Source organism: Mastomys coucha, unplaced genomic scaffold (assembly GCF_008632895.1).
Source record: "Mastomys coucha isolate ucsf_1 unplaced genomic scaffold, UCSF_Mcou_1 pScaffold5, whole genome shotgun sequence".
NCBI classification, from domain to species: domain Eukaryota; kingdom Metazoa; phylum Chordata; class Mammalia; order Rodentia; family Muridae; genus Mastomys; species Mastomys coucha.
In genome coordinates, this window is record NW_022196911.1 from 101,273,973 (window position 1) to 101,289,750 (window position 15,778).

At 45.8% G+C, this 15,778-nt stretch overlaps 1 protein-coding gene across 5 annotated transcripts in view; it reads left to right on the forward strand.

Annotated features, from left to right (window-relative positions):
• The window catches only part of Efcab3 (EF-hand calcium binding domain 3), a 316,604-nt gene extending 309,743 nt beyond the window's left edge, over positions 1-6,861 (forward strand). For all 5 annotated transcript variants that reach the window (XM_031352655.1, XM_031352656.1, XM_031352658.1 and 2 more), the window contains 4 exons: positions 672-853; positions 1,175-1,359; positions 3,883-4,005; positions 6,387-6,861. In XM_031352655.1, coding sequence (XP_031208515.1) covers positions 672-853; positions 1,175-1,359; positions 3,883-4,005; positions 6,387-6,713 — 817 coding nt within the window. In that variant the 3' untranslated portion in view covers positions 6,714-6,861. The remainder of the gene's footprint in view (positions 1-671; positions 854-1,174; positions 1,360-3,882; positions 4,006-6,386) is intronic.
• The last annotated feature ends 8,917 nt before the right edge of the window (positions 6,862-15,778 follow it).

Here is a 15,778-nt window from a genome sequence, read left to right on the forward strand (position 1 = left end):
CCCAGGTAAGCAACCTTAACCATACACATTGAGTTCTCAAGCCTGAAAGACAGAGAGAGGGAGAAGGTAAGAATGAGGGAAGGAAGGAAAGTCGATGAGAGAGGACACAAAAGAAGATAGAGAGGAAGGGAAAGAGGGAGGGAGGGATGGAGGAGAGGAGAGAATGAAAACACAGAAGAGGGAAGACATGATAGAAGAGGGAAGAAGAGGGAGGAGAAAGGAGTTCTGGGGAGCCAGAGAGAACAGGAAAGAAAGGGTAACGAAGTGAGCATAATAAAAATACATCTAGTGCATGATGTTGTCATAATGAAAACTTATTATTATATATGGTCAACATATGCTAATAAAACTTTTAAAATGGGGCTGGTGAGATGGCTCAGTGGGTAAGAGCACTCTTCCGAAGGTCGTGAGTTCAAATCCCAGCAACCACATGGTGGCTCACAACCACCCGTAATGAAATCTGAATCCTTCTGGTGTGTCTGAAGACAGCTACAGTGTACTCATTTATAATAATAATAAATAAATCTTTAAAAAAAAAAGAAAAAGAAAACTTTTAAAATGGATTTAGGATAAACTTAATCAACACCTATTAACTTGCAATTTAATTTTCTTCTTTTTGTCCTAATAGTTCTTTATATCCATTTCTGAATTCCTTATATTCTCTTTTTAAGCTATTTCCGAAAAAAGTTCCAGGAAAGCAACTCAGAAATACTGTGGAATTCGTACGGGAGAAGAGGCTTAAAGGCAGATATATGCTCTCCCCCTCGCTCAAGCACCGCTGCCTTCGCCAACTCTGCCAGGATCTCCTTAATGAAAGAAAAGGATTTGTTTAAGTTTCTTGAAGCGCTCAAACGTAAGAACCATTTTCCCTCTCCACTGTTACAGACTGACTTTCTGTAACACAGATGCCATTTGGAAGCAGAGCCCACTGACTGAGCCTTCAGACACGGGTGAAGCCTGTGGGTGGCTGTGGACTGGGGACATGAGCCCAGGGCAGAGGAGCCAGGCCACAGAGAGAACAGATGAAAAAACATTAGGCTGTGCATGCTCATCACGAAAACATTAGACTGTGCATGCTCGTCACGAAAACGTTAGGCTGTGCATGCTCGTCACTGTTTGTAAATTTTACATCATTTGTAATGTCTTTTTTTTTGTTTGTTTTTATCTTTTTTAGGGTGTAATCTCCGTACAGATAGCCCATACTCAAAAATACCTGTGTTTCCATTATTTCCTGATGTGGATGGGGTGGTGATGGGAAAACCATTTAAAGACACACAAAAAATAGAAATGCTAAGGAGAAAGGAGCCTCTGACTTTCTTTGAGGACTATTTTTTCAATAAAAGAGATTGGAAAACACAGGTGAGATTTAATCCTGTTGTAATAGCTAATTTAAATATGTGTACTTGTAAAAACCCAACTCAATGAGAAGCATGTTTTCATTACAAACATTGGGCGGTGTCTTGGGGGATTGCAGTCGTTGTTTTGAGGTGTTTGCTTGTGTTTGGACGGGGAGCTTCAGAGACGAGGTCTCACGAAGCCCAGACTGGCCTCAGACTTGCTCTGTGGCCAACAAGGACTTTGAACTTGGGTATAATGATTTCAACAAAATAGTTTGATTTACTGAAAATAACAAACCTAGGCTTGGGGTTGGGACGAGGACTCTAAGAACAGCAAGTAACCAAACATGGGGGTTCATTCTTGCAACTCTAACACTGAGGACGCTGAAGCAGAAAGATAGCAAAGAAGTCAAGGTTAGTCTGGGCTACTTGATGAGTTTCAGGCCTGTTTGAGCTACAGAGCGACATCCTATCTTTAAAAAGCAAAAACAGAAGCAAAACACTAAAAGTTTTCAGATCCACTTGCCTTACTCTCCCTTCAACCCATCAAGCAGAAGCTGCACTTTCCACTGTCAGGCAGCTCCAGGCTGGCCAGACACCATGGGATAGAAGACCCACCTCAGTGGAGAATGTGCTGATGGAGGAGCCCTCCTGCCTCCCACTAGAGCTTTACCTGTGATCTCAGCTGTCTTTTCTCCCTGCATCATGCTCTGTCGCCTCTAGTCTACTTTCCTGTACACACTTTACCATCATGAGAGATAAAGTCTCAGTATGTCCAGGAATGCTCATGCTTCCAGATATTCTGAGAAGTTCTGGCTTTGCCCCCAAATTTGTTGTAAGCCTCCCAGTGTGAGCACCAGGACTGAAATTTACCTGGAACAGAGCCCAGGGTCCAGGGATGGCACTTCACGCCTGTAATCGCAGCAGCAAGAGGGCAAGACAAGAGAACTGCCCTGAGTTCAAGGCCAACCTAAGTTACACAATAAGTTCCAGACCAACCAGGCTACACAATAAGACCAAAGACAACTTTCCAGACATAGTAGCAGAGCATTTCTTTAATCCCAGCACTTGGGAGGTAATGGCAGTTTGATTTCTTTAAGTTCGAGGCCAGCCTAGTCTACAGAGTTCAGGGTAGCCAGGGCTATACAGAGAAACCCTGTCTCAAAAAAACTAACATCAGTTACTCTTGCCTCTCTTGCCTCTTGCTTCTCCTCTCTCTTCAAGGTCATGGCTGGCCTCTACTCCTCTACTCTTTCCTTCTCTCTGCCTTTCTCTGCCTCTTAACTCCCCTCCCCATGCCCTAAATAAACTCTATTCTATACTAAAAAAAACAAAAACAAAAACAAAACTAACATCATTCCTCTGGCCTCTGCAGGAGTGCCATGCAGACACACAGACACACAGACACCCAGACATGCACACAATCAATATCAATCAATGTAATTTTTTTTTTTTTTTGGTTTTTTGAGAGAGTTTCTCTATGTAGCCCTGGCTGTATTGGAACTCACTCTATAGACCAGGCTGGCCTCGAACTGAGAAATCCACCTGCCTCTGCCTCCCAAGTACTGGGATTAAAGGTGTGCACCACCACTGCCCAGCTCCAATCAATGTAATTTTAAAACAAATTTTAAAAATATCCCATAGCAAACTATATAAAGAAGACAGAGGACACTTTTGGCCTTAGAAATCAGAGGAAAATGATGGGTTAAAGGATGGGGAAATCACAAAATGGGGAGAAGAGTTAAGAGAATTCATACTAGACAGCATTAGAGAGACCCGTCTGACAGACGCTGACAGTCTGAAGTCTGGCTTCCTGGCAGCCACTTGGAGTGTTAACAGTGAGCGAATGCCAAGTAGATTAGGCAATAAGCATGTCCCAAGAAGGCGAGCAGTATACATACCCACCTTCCCTTATCATTGTTCAACAGCCCAGCAACCGGAAACACAAACACTGTTTCCTGTGGGAAGTCTGGAAGTAGCAGAGGTTACGTCTGGGGAGGGTACCTTCCCCTTTCGTTTCTTACAGCAGCTTGGGATGGAGTTGGCATGGAGCTGGCTCCTCTCTGCTCTCCTTATGCACTCCGCACATGAACCGTCTGGTCAGTGTTTGTTTTATAAGCAGACTTTGTTATTGTTATTATTTCAGTGAGCTTATTAAATGCCTGTTTGCACATACACCATGCTAGCTGCTCCAGGGCAGCTGACAAGCAGTTGGCCGAGAGCCTTATAAGTCCTGTACAAATCCTCTCCCCAAAGAATTCTGGTTTTGTGTTTATGAAACAGTGTTATACTGTGGTCCCCGGGCTGGCCTGGAACTCACATCCCTTTTCTTGCTGCAGAGTCCCAAGAGCTGGCCTTACAAGCATGCGCCATTATGACCCACTTCATACTACTAATACCATTCCATTAGTTTTCCTTTTTCATAGCTAATGTCTAAAATTACCATCCAAAGTAATGGGTTTCACCATGACATTTTACATGCAGAGCTATGCCTTTGTTATATAATTCAAACTCAACTATTACTAATTTTTTTATGTGCATAAAGGCCATGAATGTGAAACCTCTCAAGTCTGCCTCAGGCTACTCGGATGACATCCTAGCCATTGACCACCTGTTCAAGAAAAAGCAACATTGGACTGTGTCTGATGCAGCTGCTCTCAAACAGCATGTGAGTGATTGCTGTCCAACACCTTGCCCAGGCTGCACTGTCAAAAGTATTTTCTACTGGGAAGACTCTGCTTCCAAAAACAAACACAACTATCCACTCTATAGTGAGACAAGATGAGCTGTATCCTGCCCAGAACTCATGGGAGATAGCTTCGCTTGAGAGATTGATTGAAGGAGGAGAGGGGCAAAGCCCCAGAGCTGCTGGGATTGAAGGTGCTCTTTGTAAAACGGAAGGAAATAGCAGCAGTAAAGAGCATGATGGTCAGCATCACATGCTGAAGGCAGGTGGTATGCAGTAAGTGCATACTTAATAACACGGGGTTATCGTGTAGTCATGGTTCCAAAAGTAGCCAGGGAGTGCAGAGTCAGGGTTAAAACTGAGCATTGTGGAGCCTCTCCAATGTCTGTGTGTACCAGCGTGTGCGCATGTGTGTGCCGGAGGTCAGCCTCAGCTGTGATATTCCTAAGTGTCCCTTGCTTTTCTTGGGCAGCAGTCGCAGGCTTTTGATGCTTCTACCCCCGCCCCCAGCTTTCTACCCATCCTGCTAGTCTTCTCATAGCATGAACACACACACTCACTCGTAAATGTGTATCCACGAGTAATGAGATTAGGAGACATCACCGAGGGAAAAGCACAGCTCCTACTCTATGAAAACTCGGGGTGAAGACAGAGTCATGGAGAAGGACGTAGACAGTAGCAATGCACTGGGGTGGGTGGAAGTAAAGAAGGCAACGCAGCAGGCGGCGGTTTGTCTCGTTAGCACAGAAGCGCGCAAGTCAATGGAGGCTGCCAGTGGCCAGAGACCTCTGGCACCAGCACCAGGTTGAAAAAATGTCATTCCTGTAGTCTCCCTAGAAGTCAGCCATTAGGAAGACAGCAGGGATCTCTTTTGTCAGGTGAATCGAGTTGGGGGGGGCACATGGGTGACTTGGGCCTTTGTTTAGCAGCAACCACCTGCATGCGGATAACTGATTTGCCCCCCCCCCGCCTGTACCTCTTCTCCCGTACACTGGTCCCCCCTCACTCAACCACCTGATAGGCATTTCCCCCTAGATGCTAACTCTCAGGACACATGGAGCTCAGCCTGCCCGTGCTCACTCTCCTCCCCCTCAGTCTGGCTCTCCCTGAGGATGCTGAATCTCGGTGAGCCACCAAAGCTAACCCAGCTCACTGCAGGGGGATGCTTTCCAGTTCTGCTCCCCACACTCTCTCCCTGTTCTCTCTGCCTTGAGCTGAGCCCTTCCAGAAGACTTACCAGGACACCAGCCTCTAGTCTGGTGGCCCTCCGTTCTGCAGCTTTCCCCCTCTAGCCATCCACCTGCCACTCAGCTACGGATCTAACTAACATGGCGATGTAAATACGCCATTGTCCTGCTTAAAGATAAATGTTTGAGCTGAAGATATGGCCCAGTGGTAGCACTCCGGTCTAGCATGAACAAGGTCCCTTGGTTTAATCCCCAGTTCTGGGAGGCTAGGGAAGATGGATGCAAGTAAATACTTCCAAGCACCACCCCAGAGACAGAAGCAGGAGGATTACATGTTGGAGAGCAACTGAGACTTCCAGTTCTCAGTAGCTGGCCGTTTTCTACTCTACACAGCTGAAGGATTTTTCTCTCACCACCTAGAACCCAGCTCCCATGACATGCTTTTTGTGTTGAGCTCTCCTTCCTCCAACATCACTTCTCCATCCCTCACTTTAACCCCAACATTCTAGCAACACCAAGGTCCAGAATGTTTATTTGCTTGAAGCACTTGCTTTTCTGGCCTCTTCTTCCTGGGACTCCTTCCCACCACCCCTCTCCATCCTGAGCTTTCAAATCCTTAAGGATTTTCTCAGCTCAGCATCTCCTCCCAGGTGACTCTCCCCGTCTTAGGCTGTGTCAGGTATCCTAACTTAGCCCCGCACTACTTCCTATCTTAGTCTATTATGTTTTAGTAGGTCTATGAGTGCAGTCGGTTTAGGAGTGTTTTATATCAACACACAGGAGGCAGAAGCAGGGGGGATCTCCACAAGTTCTAGACCAGCCAGAGCTATAGAGTAAGACCTTGTCAAAAAATTACATTTATTAATTGGTTCATTTTGTTTGAGGTATCACTCTGTAGCTCTGGATGTCCTGGAAGTCACTATGTAAACTAGGATGACCTCAAACTCAAAGACCCACCTGCCTCTGCCTCCCAAGTTCTGGGATTAAAAGTGTGCGCAACCATACCCAGCTTTCAAGTGATTTTGATTTCCACTGACGCCTAGCTCCCACACAACCCCATACATAGTCTTAATGATTTCCACATGTGTAACTCTAGAACAACCAATAATCGTGGTTCGTACATCAAGGAGAGTGGAGGTAGCTATGGTAAGTTAATATCTGCCCTCTTCGCTGCAGGTAAAGAGAGCCACGGATAGTTATAACTTAGGAATTGCCCTTGACCACCGGAAAGAAATGTTGAACCTCTGGAAGAAGATCCGAGGGGATTTGGTTGGCATCGAAAGCAACAATGAGTCCTTTTACAACACCTTTTCCACCTACACCTGGTCCTGGAATGTCGGCCAGGAGCTGCTCTCCGCTAAGGACCTGCACTTGCACGACGCCAGCGTGAACAAGAACTCCCCCTCCAACTCTGGATTATCTTCCCCGTCGGACCTCAGTGAGTCTGACCTGGAGACAGGGAGGAAAAGGAAACGGAAAGGCTTCAAAGGGTTTCGGCAATGAAAAGCCTGTGTTTTCTAAACAACTCTTCAAAAACTGCTCTCCAAAGTAATCAAAATTATGGTTTCTTGCTTTTATCTACTACGTGCTTAGCAGGTGGAAATTTGACATCTTTTGGATTCCGACAAGTAAAAACCTTTGAATCACAGGATGTTTTCTCTTCCTATGGTTTCTTTAATTACCCTATTATTAGAGTCAGGCATTCTCCGCTACTCCCACTTGGCTTAAAACAACCAGGATACCAGCAGAAAGCAGGGCCCTCTGGTCAATAAGCATCTGAGCTTGGGGTGACTCTAAATGAGTGGGTTTTCTTGACACCAGATTCAGGGGATTGCAGTTGCAGGGAATACTAGCAGCACACCCTCTCCCCACACCACAAAGAACCTCTGAGAAGTTTAGGAATTTCTTAGGCACATCTCTCCTGCACATAACAGCTCATCCATTACATTAGAGACATATGACTGTATTGGAATTATAGGTACCATGGTGTTTTGTGCTTGTGTGTGTACTGCATGTGCAAGTGCACACGTGTGGGTACACTCTAGTGTTCTCACCCACGCAGTGTGCGGGGCATAGAGGCTGATGTCAGGGCACCTTCCTCAATTGCTTCTCTGTTCTGCTTCTTGAGGCAAGGTCTATCTCTGAAGTTGGGGCTCACCATTTCTACTAGACTCTGGCCAATGGGCCTCCAGAATCTGCCTGTCCTCTCCGTTGCCACCTCAGTGCTAGATTTATAGTCACAAGCCACCACACTCAACGTTCTCCAAGGGCGCTGGAGACTGGAACTCAGGTCCTCCGCTCACACAGCAAGCATTTCGCCCATTGGGCTGTCTTTTCACACTGGGATGTTGTGGTTGTTATTGATAAAACTCAACTGTCCAGAATTTACTGTCTTAAACGTATTTAAGTATGTATCATTCTGCTTCTTAGTTCCTTTCATTCTTAGAGTCTATGGGAACTCTGAGGTTTTTGACAGTTTATCAAAGGGAAGCACACAACTTTGGAATTCTATAAACATTATTAAGTCTACAGTAACCTTTTGATATATTATCAGGATGACAAAAGTGTTTTATTTCCTCTGCAGATTCTCATCAGTCTGTCTGTCTGCCTGTCTGTCTCTGTCTCTCTCTCTGTCTCTGTCTCTGTCTCTGTCTCTCTCTCTCTCTCTCTCTCTCTCTCTTCTCTCTCTCTCTCTCTCTCTCTCTCTCTCTCTCTCTCTCTCTCTCTCTCTCTCTCTCTCTCTTCTCTCTCTCTCTCTCTCTCTCTCTCTCTCTCTCTCTCTCTCTCTCTCTCTCTCTCTCTCTCTCTGTATGTGGGGGACGGGGTAACAGACTCATTCAGCCCAGGCTAGATAGCCTAAGGCTTGATAAATAAGCAATGATGGTCTTGAATTCCCTGATCCCCCTGATCCTCCTGGCTCCAACTCCTGAATCCCGAAAGTGTGGCGCTTATGGCCATGCCCCACCATGCCAGCTTATAAGGTGTTGCGTAACAAAACTCAGGCTCCATGCATGCTGGGCAAGCACTGTGCCAACTGAGCCACAACCTAAAACTTGTCAATTCATACTGATCCTCTTGCCCTCCTCTTGTCCCACCCCCTGGAACCGTGGCTGACCTGGAACTCACTTTCTAGCTAGTTTAGAACTTGCAGCATGTGTCATGCTTCTGGCCCCCAAGTGCTAGGATTGTGCTTGCATGTGGCATGCTCAGCTCTTGTTCTAATTCTCTTAAGTCAATAAACTATCAACTACCTGAAACTGTTTTCTCAGAAGCTGGTTTGGAGGTGTGTTGTGGAGCCCATCCCAATCACTATACAGAACAGATTCTTTAATCATTATTCTAGAAAATAACCTGATCCGGGAAAGAAACCAAGCATGGTAGCTCACACACCTGTAATTCCAACTCACTGGGAAACTGAGGCAGGATGAAAGGGTCGAGAGTCAGTCTGGGCTCCCCAAAAGACCCTACCTCAAAAGACCAGGACAGAAGGAAACTTTCAACACTGGTGAAAGAGAACACGGTAAGAATAGATTCTGTTGTGTTTTCAGGATTCTAGTCAGGAGCCGAGGCTGTCTTCAGACTCCCAGTCCTCCTCCCCCTGCTTCACAAACTCTGTACACCACCGTGCCAGCTACAATGTAAAATGATAAAATGCCAAGAAAAGGCAGTGAAGACGGGGCTCCCAGAACTACTGAAACTGCCTTCAAGTAATTATGTTACCTTGAATACTCAAAAGTGTAGCTGGTGACCTGGCTCAGTGGGAGGCACTGAGCATGTGCAGGCCTTAGAGGCAATGCTTAGGGCAGAAGTCTAAGTCTGTTGGCAGGCTAGGGCGCATGCCTATATGCCTAACTACTTACGAGCTGAAGCAGGAGGATCAATTAAGCCCAGTAATTTTTTCTTCTTTCTCTCTCTCTCTCTCTTTCTTTCTTTCTTTCTTTCTTTCTTTCTTTCTTTCTGTCTGTCTGTCTGTCTGTCTGTCTCTCTTTCTTCCTTTCTTTTCTTATCTTCTTTCCCCACATTTATTGGAGATTATTTTTCATTCAACATATCCTAATTATAATTTTCCCTCCCTCCACTCCTCTCAGTCCCTCCCACCTCTTCACCCATCCAGATCCATTTTTTGTCTCTCACTAGAAAAGTCTTCTAAGCAATAACAACAAAATAAAATATAAAACGAAAACTATCACTGAACAAGACAAAACATGAAAAGGAAAAGAGCCCCAAGAGAAGGCACAAGAAGAATCAGAGACCCACCCATTCACACACTCAGGAGTCCCATAAAAATACTAAACTGAAGCTGCAATATACACAGAGGACCAAGCGCAGATCCTATGCTCACTGCTTCAGTCATGTGAGTTCATGTGAGCTTTGCCCTGTTGATTCAGAGGCCCTTGTTCTCCTGGTATCCTCCATCTCCTCTGGCTTTTACACTTTCTTCCTCCTCTTCCCCAGGGGTTCCCTGAGCTCGAGTGGAGGGATTTGATGGACACATCCCATTTAGAGCTGTAGGTCTCCATGTGTGTGTAATGTCTGGGTCTAGTAATTTTAACATTGTCCTAGACAACGCAGTAAGACCTCAGTCTCAAAATATAAGTACAGGGGCCTGCAGGATGGCCCAGTAGGTAAAGGTGCTTGCCACTAAGCTTGAAGACCTAAGTTCAAGCCCCAAAACCTAGGATAGGCTAAAACCAACTCCTGCAAGTGGCCTTCTGACCTCTTGCATATACAGTAACTAAATGAATAGGTACATAAACATAATATTAAAATTAAAAATAAATATTAGTTATTTTGTAGTTATACTTTTGGGGAAGACATTGATAAGTAACCATATTTTCTAACCAAAAGGTAAGATGATTAGTTTTAAGAAAATATTTGTATATAGCTGTGTGTGTTACAAATAGAATGTCTGGGAATATAGAATTAGGAGCTAGGCATGGTGGTATGAGCCTATAATCCCAGCACTTTGGAAGCAAAGACCAAAAGACAAGGCCAAAGGAGTTCAAGAGTTCAAGAGCATGATGCAGTGTGACAAATTCAGGGCTAGCATAACTTACATGAGATCCTGTCTGAAAAGAAAGCATAATATAAAATATTAGAATTACTGCAGTTTCTTTGAATCAATGAGATATAGGACAAGATATTTTTAAAGAGTTCTGATAGAAAAAAACTTAACCTGCAGGGAACGCCCATCTCCCCATTACACTGTTGCAGACTACATATGATAGTATCAACTGACACCTCTCTGCTAGGATACATACAGGGACAGGCATTCATCCATTCACTCACCAGCTTGCTGAATTGCATGCCAGACCCTGTTCTAGGATCTAGATCTGGAGCAGATAGAATTCCTGACTTGCCCAGGTCTAAGTAACAGATATAATTATAACCAGTGGCTCAGCAATGCCTGCTGGTGACTTTTGTCAGGGCAGATGAAAACAAACATCTATTCAGCCCAGATAGGGAAATGACCAAAGACACTCTCCTCCTATCCAAGACCAGCCTGATAGATCAGTGAGCTGCTTACCTGAGTGAGTGAGGGATTACAGAAGCCTGCACACACAGCATGGGTGACGCTTAGCAGTTGTATCACTGAAAAGCCCATGCCAGCATGGGTGACAACTCTCAAAGTCTACACCCTAGAGCTCCCTGCCCAGCTTTCAGAAATGACTCCTCCCACCCAGGAGTTGTTTGGGGCTGATATTCCCCAGGGAAAGTGGTTTGTGAGGTTTTTGTTTCCTCAGCTTTTCAGTGTCTTAGATGCTTCCCTCCTCCCTGTTGGAGGGAATGTGTCAATTCAGAGGAAACAGTCACAGCGATGTCACAAATATACAAAATAGGTTACAAAAATGAATGTTTAATAGATGGGGTCTCATTGTGTTGCCCAGGCTAGCCTTTTGTTCCACATTCATTCAATCCTCCTGCTTCTGCCTCCTGAGCAGATGTACTAAAAGCACACCTCCCACCATGGCCAGACTAAAATTTTAATAGCAAGAAACTGAAAACAGCTTGAATGACAATAAATTATACCACAGCTATTCAAAATAAGACCAGAATGTCATTACAATAATGTTTCAAACAATGAAACAAATTCCCCAAGCTGTTATTAAGATAAACTATTATTAAGTTAAAAAGTGCTTAAGATGTGGCTATACCCACAGATGTGACAGTATGGCTGTGACCCCAGCACTAGAATGCAGGCAGCCACTTGGATGATAAAATCCAAGATGGCACCAGTTCCCGATACACCATAGTGGTAAACGGTTCCACTGCAGCATGCGCCAAACCCAAGCAAGTGCATGCTAATGAGGCGATTGCCTGGGGACCAATCCAGGAGGACCACGAGAGCTCGGGCTCGGGTATAAAAGCAGCGTTTGCTGAGCAGCCGGGGGCCATTCCACAGAAGCAAGAAACCTGAGAGAGCTGTAACACCAAGAAACCTGAAAGAGCTGTAACAAAAAGGAATTCCTGAGTAAACCGCGTGAGAAGGAGCCTCGGTGTTCTGTCCTCATTGCTGCTGACCAGCAAAGCGTGGGACAGGTGGTGGCCCGGGACAGGAAGCTTCATGTCAAAGTGACCCGTAGGAGGTTCCAGAACTCTCGATGGACAGGCGATCGATCGGCAAGAGCTCAGTAAAGTTGAGCCTTCAAGAAAGCTCCCAGTTAGGGACTGTAAAGTCTGCCTTTAGAGCAGGAAAGCCTCGGTAAAGTTGAGCCGTCAGGAAAGCTCCCGGTGAGGGACTATAAAGTCTGCTTTTAGAGCAGAAAAGCCTCGGTAAAGTTGAGCCGTCAGGAAAGCTCCCGGTGAGGGACTATAAAGTCTGCTTTTAGAGCAGCACATTGACAAGGGAAAGTGAAAGTACGGGGAGCCAAGGCCGACAGTTCCTTAGACTCAGACCTCTTCGGCTGAGGGCCTGCAGTGCCAGTGAGTCTTTCTGAATACGCCCAGTAGACCAGAGATAGGGAGGGCATGCTTTTCCTCTTTTCACTAGTCAATCCCACGGTCGTTGCGGTTATTGGTTTTTTTTTTTTTTTTTTTTTTTTTTTTTTTTTTTTTTGCCTTCTTCTTGGTCTGTGGTCTGTGTTTCTGCCTAAATTGCCATCGACCGGGGCATGAATGTGTCTGCTAGGAGTAGATCACGCAGCACCAAGACTGTAAGTTGGAAGCAGACACACATAAATCCATCTGTCGCCCCATAGCCTTATAATATCCCTTTATAGATAAGTGAAAATATGGGAAATTCACCAATGTGTCCAGTCCGTGTTGCGCTGAGGATCCTGGTGATGGTGGCAATGATGACGCCAGGAAGGACCGAACCAAGATGGGGAATCCTGTCGGTGTTCCCGAAGCCGATGCCGGTCAGACATGATGCAACCATGTTTCCACGTTTATTTAGTAGCAATAGGAGCTTAGGCTTACCCTACCTTCCCTTTGATGATCAGATGAGCGCGATAGAGGGTAATAGAAATGTCAGCTTAGAAGGTAACCTGTGCTTCCTAATGAGCTTTAACAGGTCAGATGATACAAAATGCATCAAATCGTCTCAACAGTCAGCAGATTTTCTACCACAGCTGACGTTTGGGGATGGGGGTACTAGCTTGTTTTCAGGTAACGGTTCTCGTCTTGTGGGGTGGTGGCCCACTCGAGTCTCTGCCTGGGATCCTCCCAGACAGCCACGCTGGGCACCTTTTTGTAAAGGATCCACAGGAGAGGAAGGACCTTTTCCCTGGACTGGGTGTCAGAGGCGCAGAGCAGTTTGGGTTCGACAATATTATTTTTCCTTTAGCCCCATGATTAGTAACGTAGTGAACGAGTCCTGTACAGGAATGCTTAATATATCTACTAGGGATCCTCAGCAAGTTATCACCAATCCTTTTGATTTATGGCTTCTGTGTGGAACAAGTGGTAGCTGTATGGATTTGGGACCCATGATTATGCTTGGAGGAGCAATTTATCAGAAGGGTAAATTTTCCCTCGGGTCTATTGCCAGTATGGATTTTTCTAACAGTGGTAATTCTGGTACTTGGGGTTTGTCATCTAGTTTTCACTCTTACGGCAGTAAGACATTTTCAGTCTCGCCAGTGTACCTCTGGCCTCCTTTTCTGTGGATAGTAAGCAATGGGAGTACGCCCATGGGTGAGGAGAAGTTAGTATGCACCCCGAACACAATCCATAGATTTAATACAAGAACAGATTGATACTCTTTGGCAATTAGCACAGTTGGGGTGTGAGTGGAAGAAGCAAGGCTTGTGTGTTACCTCGGTGCAGTATCAAAATTTTACAAAGGCTGCTAATCTGTCCAAGCAATTGTCAAAGCTCCTCTTACAGGATTGGTCGGCAAACTTTGAAGACAAAATGAGAGAGCTGCGAGAGATGGTTGTCCACATTAACTCCACTCGGGTGGACCTGAGCCTGGCCAATGGTTTGACTTCCTGGATACAGACAGCGATGAATCATTTTAAAGAATGGGCAGGCATGTTGGCCTGGGGAGCCCTGGTCCTCCTGGGCTGTGTCCTCTGTTTTGGCTACTTTGCCGAATGAAAAAGGAGCATGCCAAACATAAAGCAGTGGTTTACCAAGCCTTGGTGGCTATCGAGAATGACACATCTCCCAGTGTTTGGCTGGCTTCACTCAAACAATAATCCGCCTCAAACACTCAGAGTTGGAGAAACGCACCAGCTCCATGGCACCCAAAGACGGGCAACCTTCCCTGAGCGTAGACCAACATAAGACACGGAGCCCTCAGGTGGGGGTGTGTGTGTGTGTGAAGTGGAATGACCTAAGATGGGCCATGGCAGAGTGCATTGCCCCCTGATCTATTGTGAGCAGCCTTCAACCGCTCGGACGATAAAATCCAAGATGGCGCTGGTTCCCGATACACCATAGTGGTAAACGGTTCCACTGCGCATGCTCCAAACCTGAGCAGGTGCATGCTAATGAGGCGATTGCCGGGGACCAATCCAGGAGGACCACGAGAGCTAGGGCTCGGGTATAAAAGCAGCGTTAGCTGAGCAGCCGGGGGCCATTCCACAGAAGCAAGAAACCTGAGAGAGCTGTAACACCAAGAAACCTGAAGAAGCTGTAACAAAAAGGAATTCCTGAGTAAACCGTGTGAGAAGGAGCCTCAGTGTTCTGTCCTCATTGCTGCTGACCAGCAAAGCATGGGACACAAGAGAGACTGAGGCAGGAAGACTTCAAGTTCCAGATCAGCCTGAGCTGTATAGACCATCTCAAGTCAGTAACCCCAACTCAATTATGTAAGCAAATTAAGGGAAAGACTAGGAATATATAAAACAAAGTATTGATGAATCAAATAGTGGAATATAACATTTTCTAGACTTATCTGTATCTTCTAAATATTCTACATTCTTATTTTTTAATAAGTGAGATGCAGCTAAGACTGGTAATACATGCCATTTAAAAGGCAGATACGCCAGGTGGTGGTGGCGCAAGCCTTTAATCCCAGCACTTGGGAGGCAGAGGCAGGTGGATTTCTGAGTTCGAGGCCAGCCTGGTCTACAGAGTGAATTCCAGGACAGCCAGAGCTATGCAAAGAAACCCTGTCTTAAAGAAAAAAAAAAAAAGGCAGATACAGCAGAGGTAGGCAAATTTCTGAGTTCAAGGCCAGCCTGGTCTACAGAGTAAGTTCCAGGATAACCAGGGCAGAGAAACCTTGTCTCAAAAAAACAAAAAACAAAAACAAAAACAAACAAACAAAAAAGGCAAATACAGAAATCTCAAGTCTCCAGCCACACAGGGCTATAGCAAAACCTTGTCTCAAAAAACACAAATAAAAAGTGTGGTAGCTTGAGTAAGAATAGTAAGGTGCCCTGGAGAGATAGCTCAGTGGTTAAGAGCACTGACTGTTCATCCAGAGGTCCTGGGTTCAATTTTCCCAACAGCCACATGGTGGCTCACAACTGTCTATAATGGAATCTGATGCCCTCTTCTGGTGTACATGAAGACAACATACTCATATGTACTAAAATTTTTTAAAAATACAGTTGGTAAGGAACCATTGAATAAGGGCGGTGAGGACCATGAGCCTGCAGTTGATGGAATCTGTCAATGTCCATAGACCATGTTACCACCAAAACCCATGCAAACGTCCCTGCTCTGGGCTGCTGCCTGGGGCCATGTTGATGTCTAGGGGTTGTGCAGAGCTGGCCCCACCACTCACCTGAGCAGAGTGGGAGAGCTGGCCCTGTCCCTCACCAGCTGCATCACGCAGAAGAATGCCTACCCTACCCCACCCCACCCTAATCTGAACAACACAGTAGTGCCTGCCCCCAATAGAGCACAGGAGATATGGCTCTACAGGCAGGAGAGTCAGTCTTGACCCTCACAGGCTGCAGCATCTGGGAGAGCAGGCTCCACCCTTTGGCCTGGGCAGAGAGGGAGAGCAGAAGAGCTGGCCCTGTCCCTCACTGGGATAGTGCTGGAGAGCTGGCAAATTGACCAACTCTGCTACACCTCAGGCTCAGATACAGGGGTTTGAGTTGGCCCACCCCAGCATCTACCTCCTTTATGAATTGCTGGAACATGTGAAGGGACTGGTCCTGCAGAAC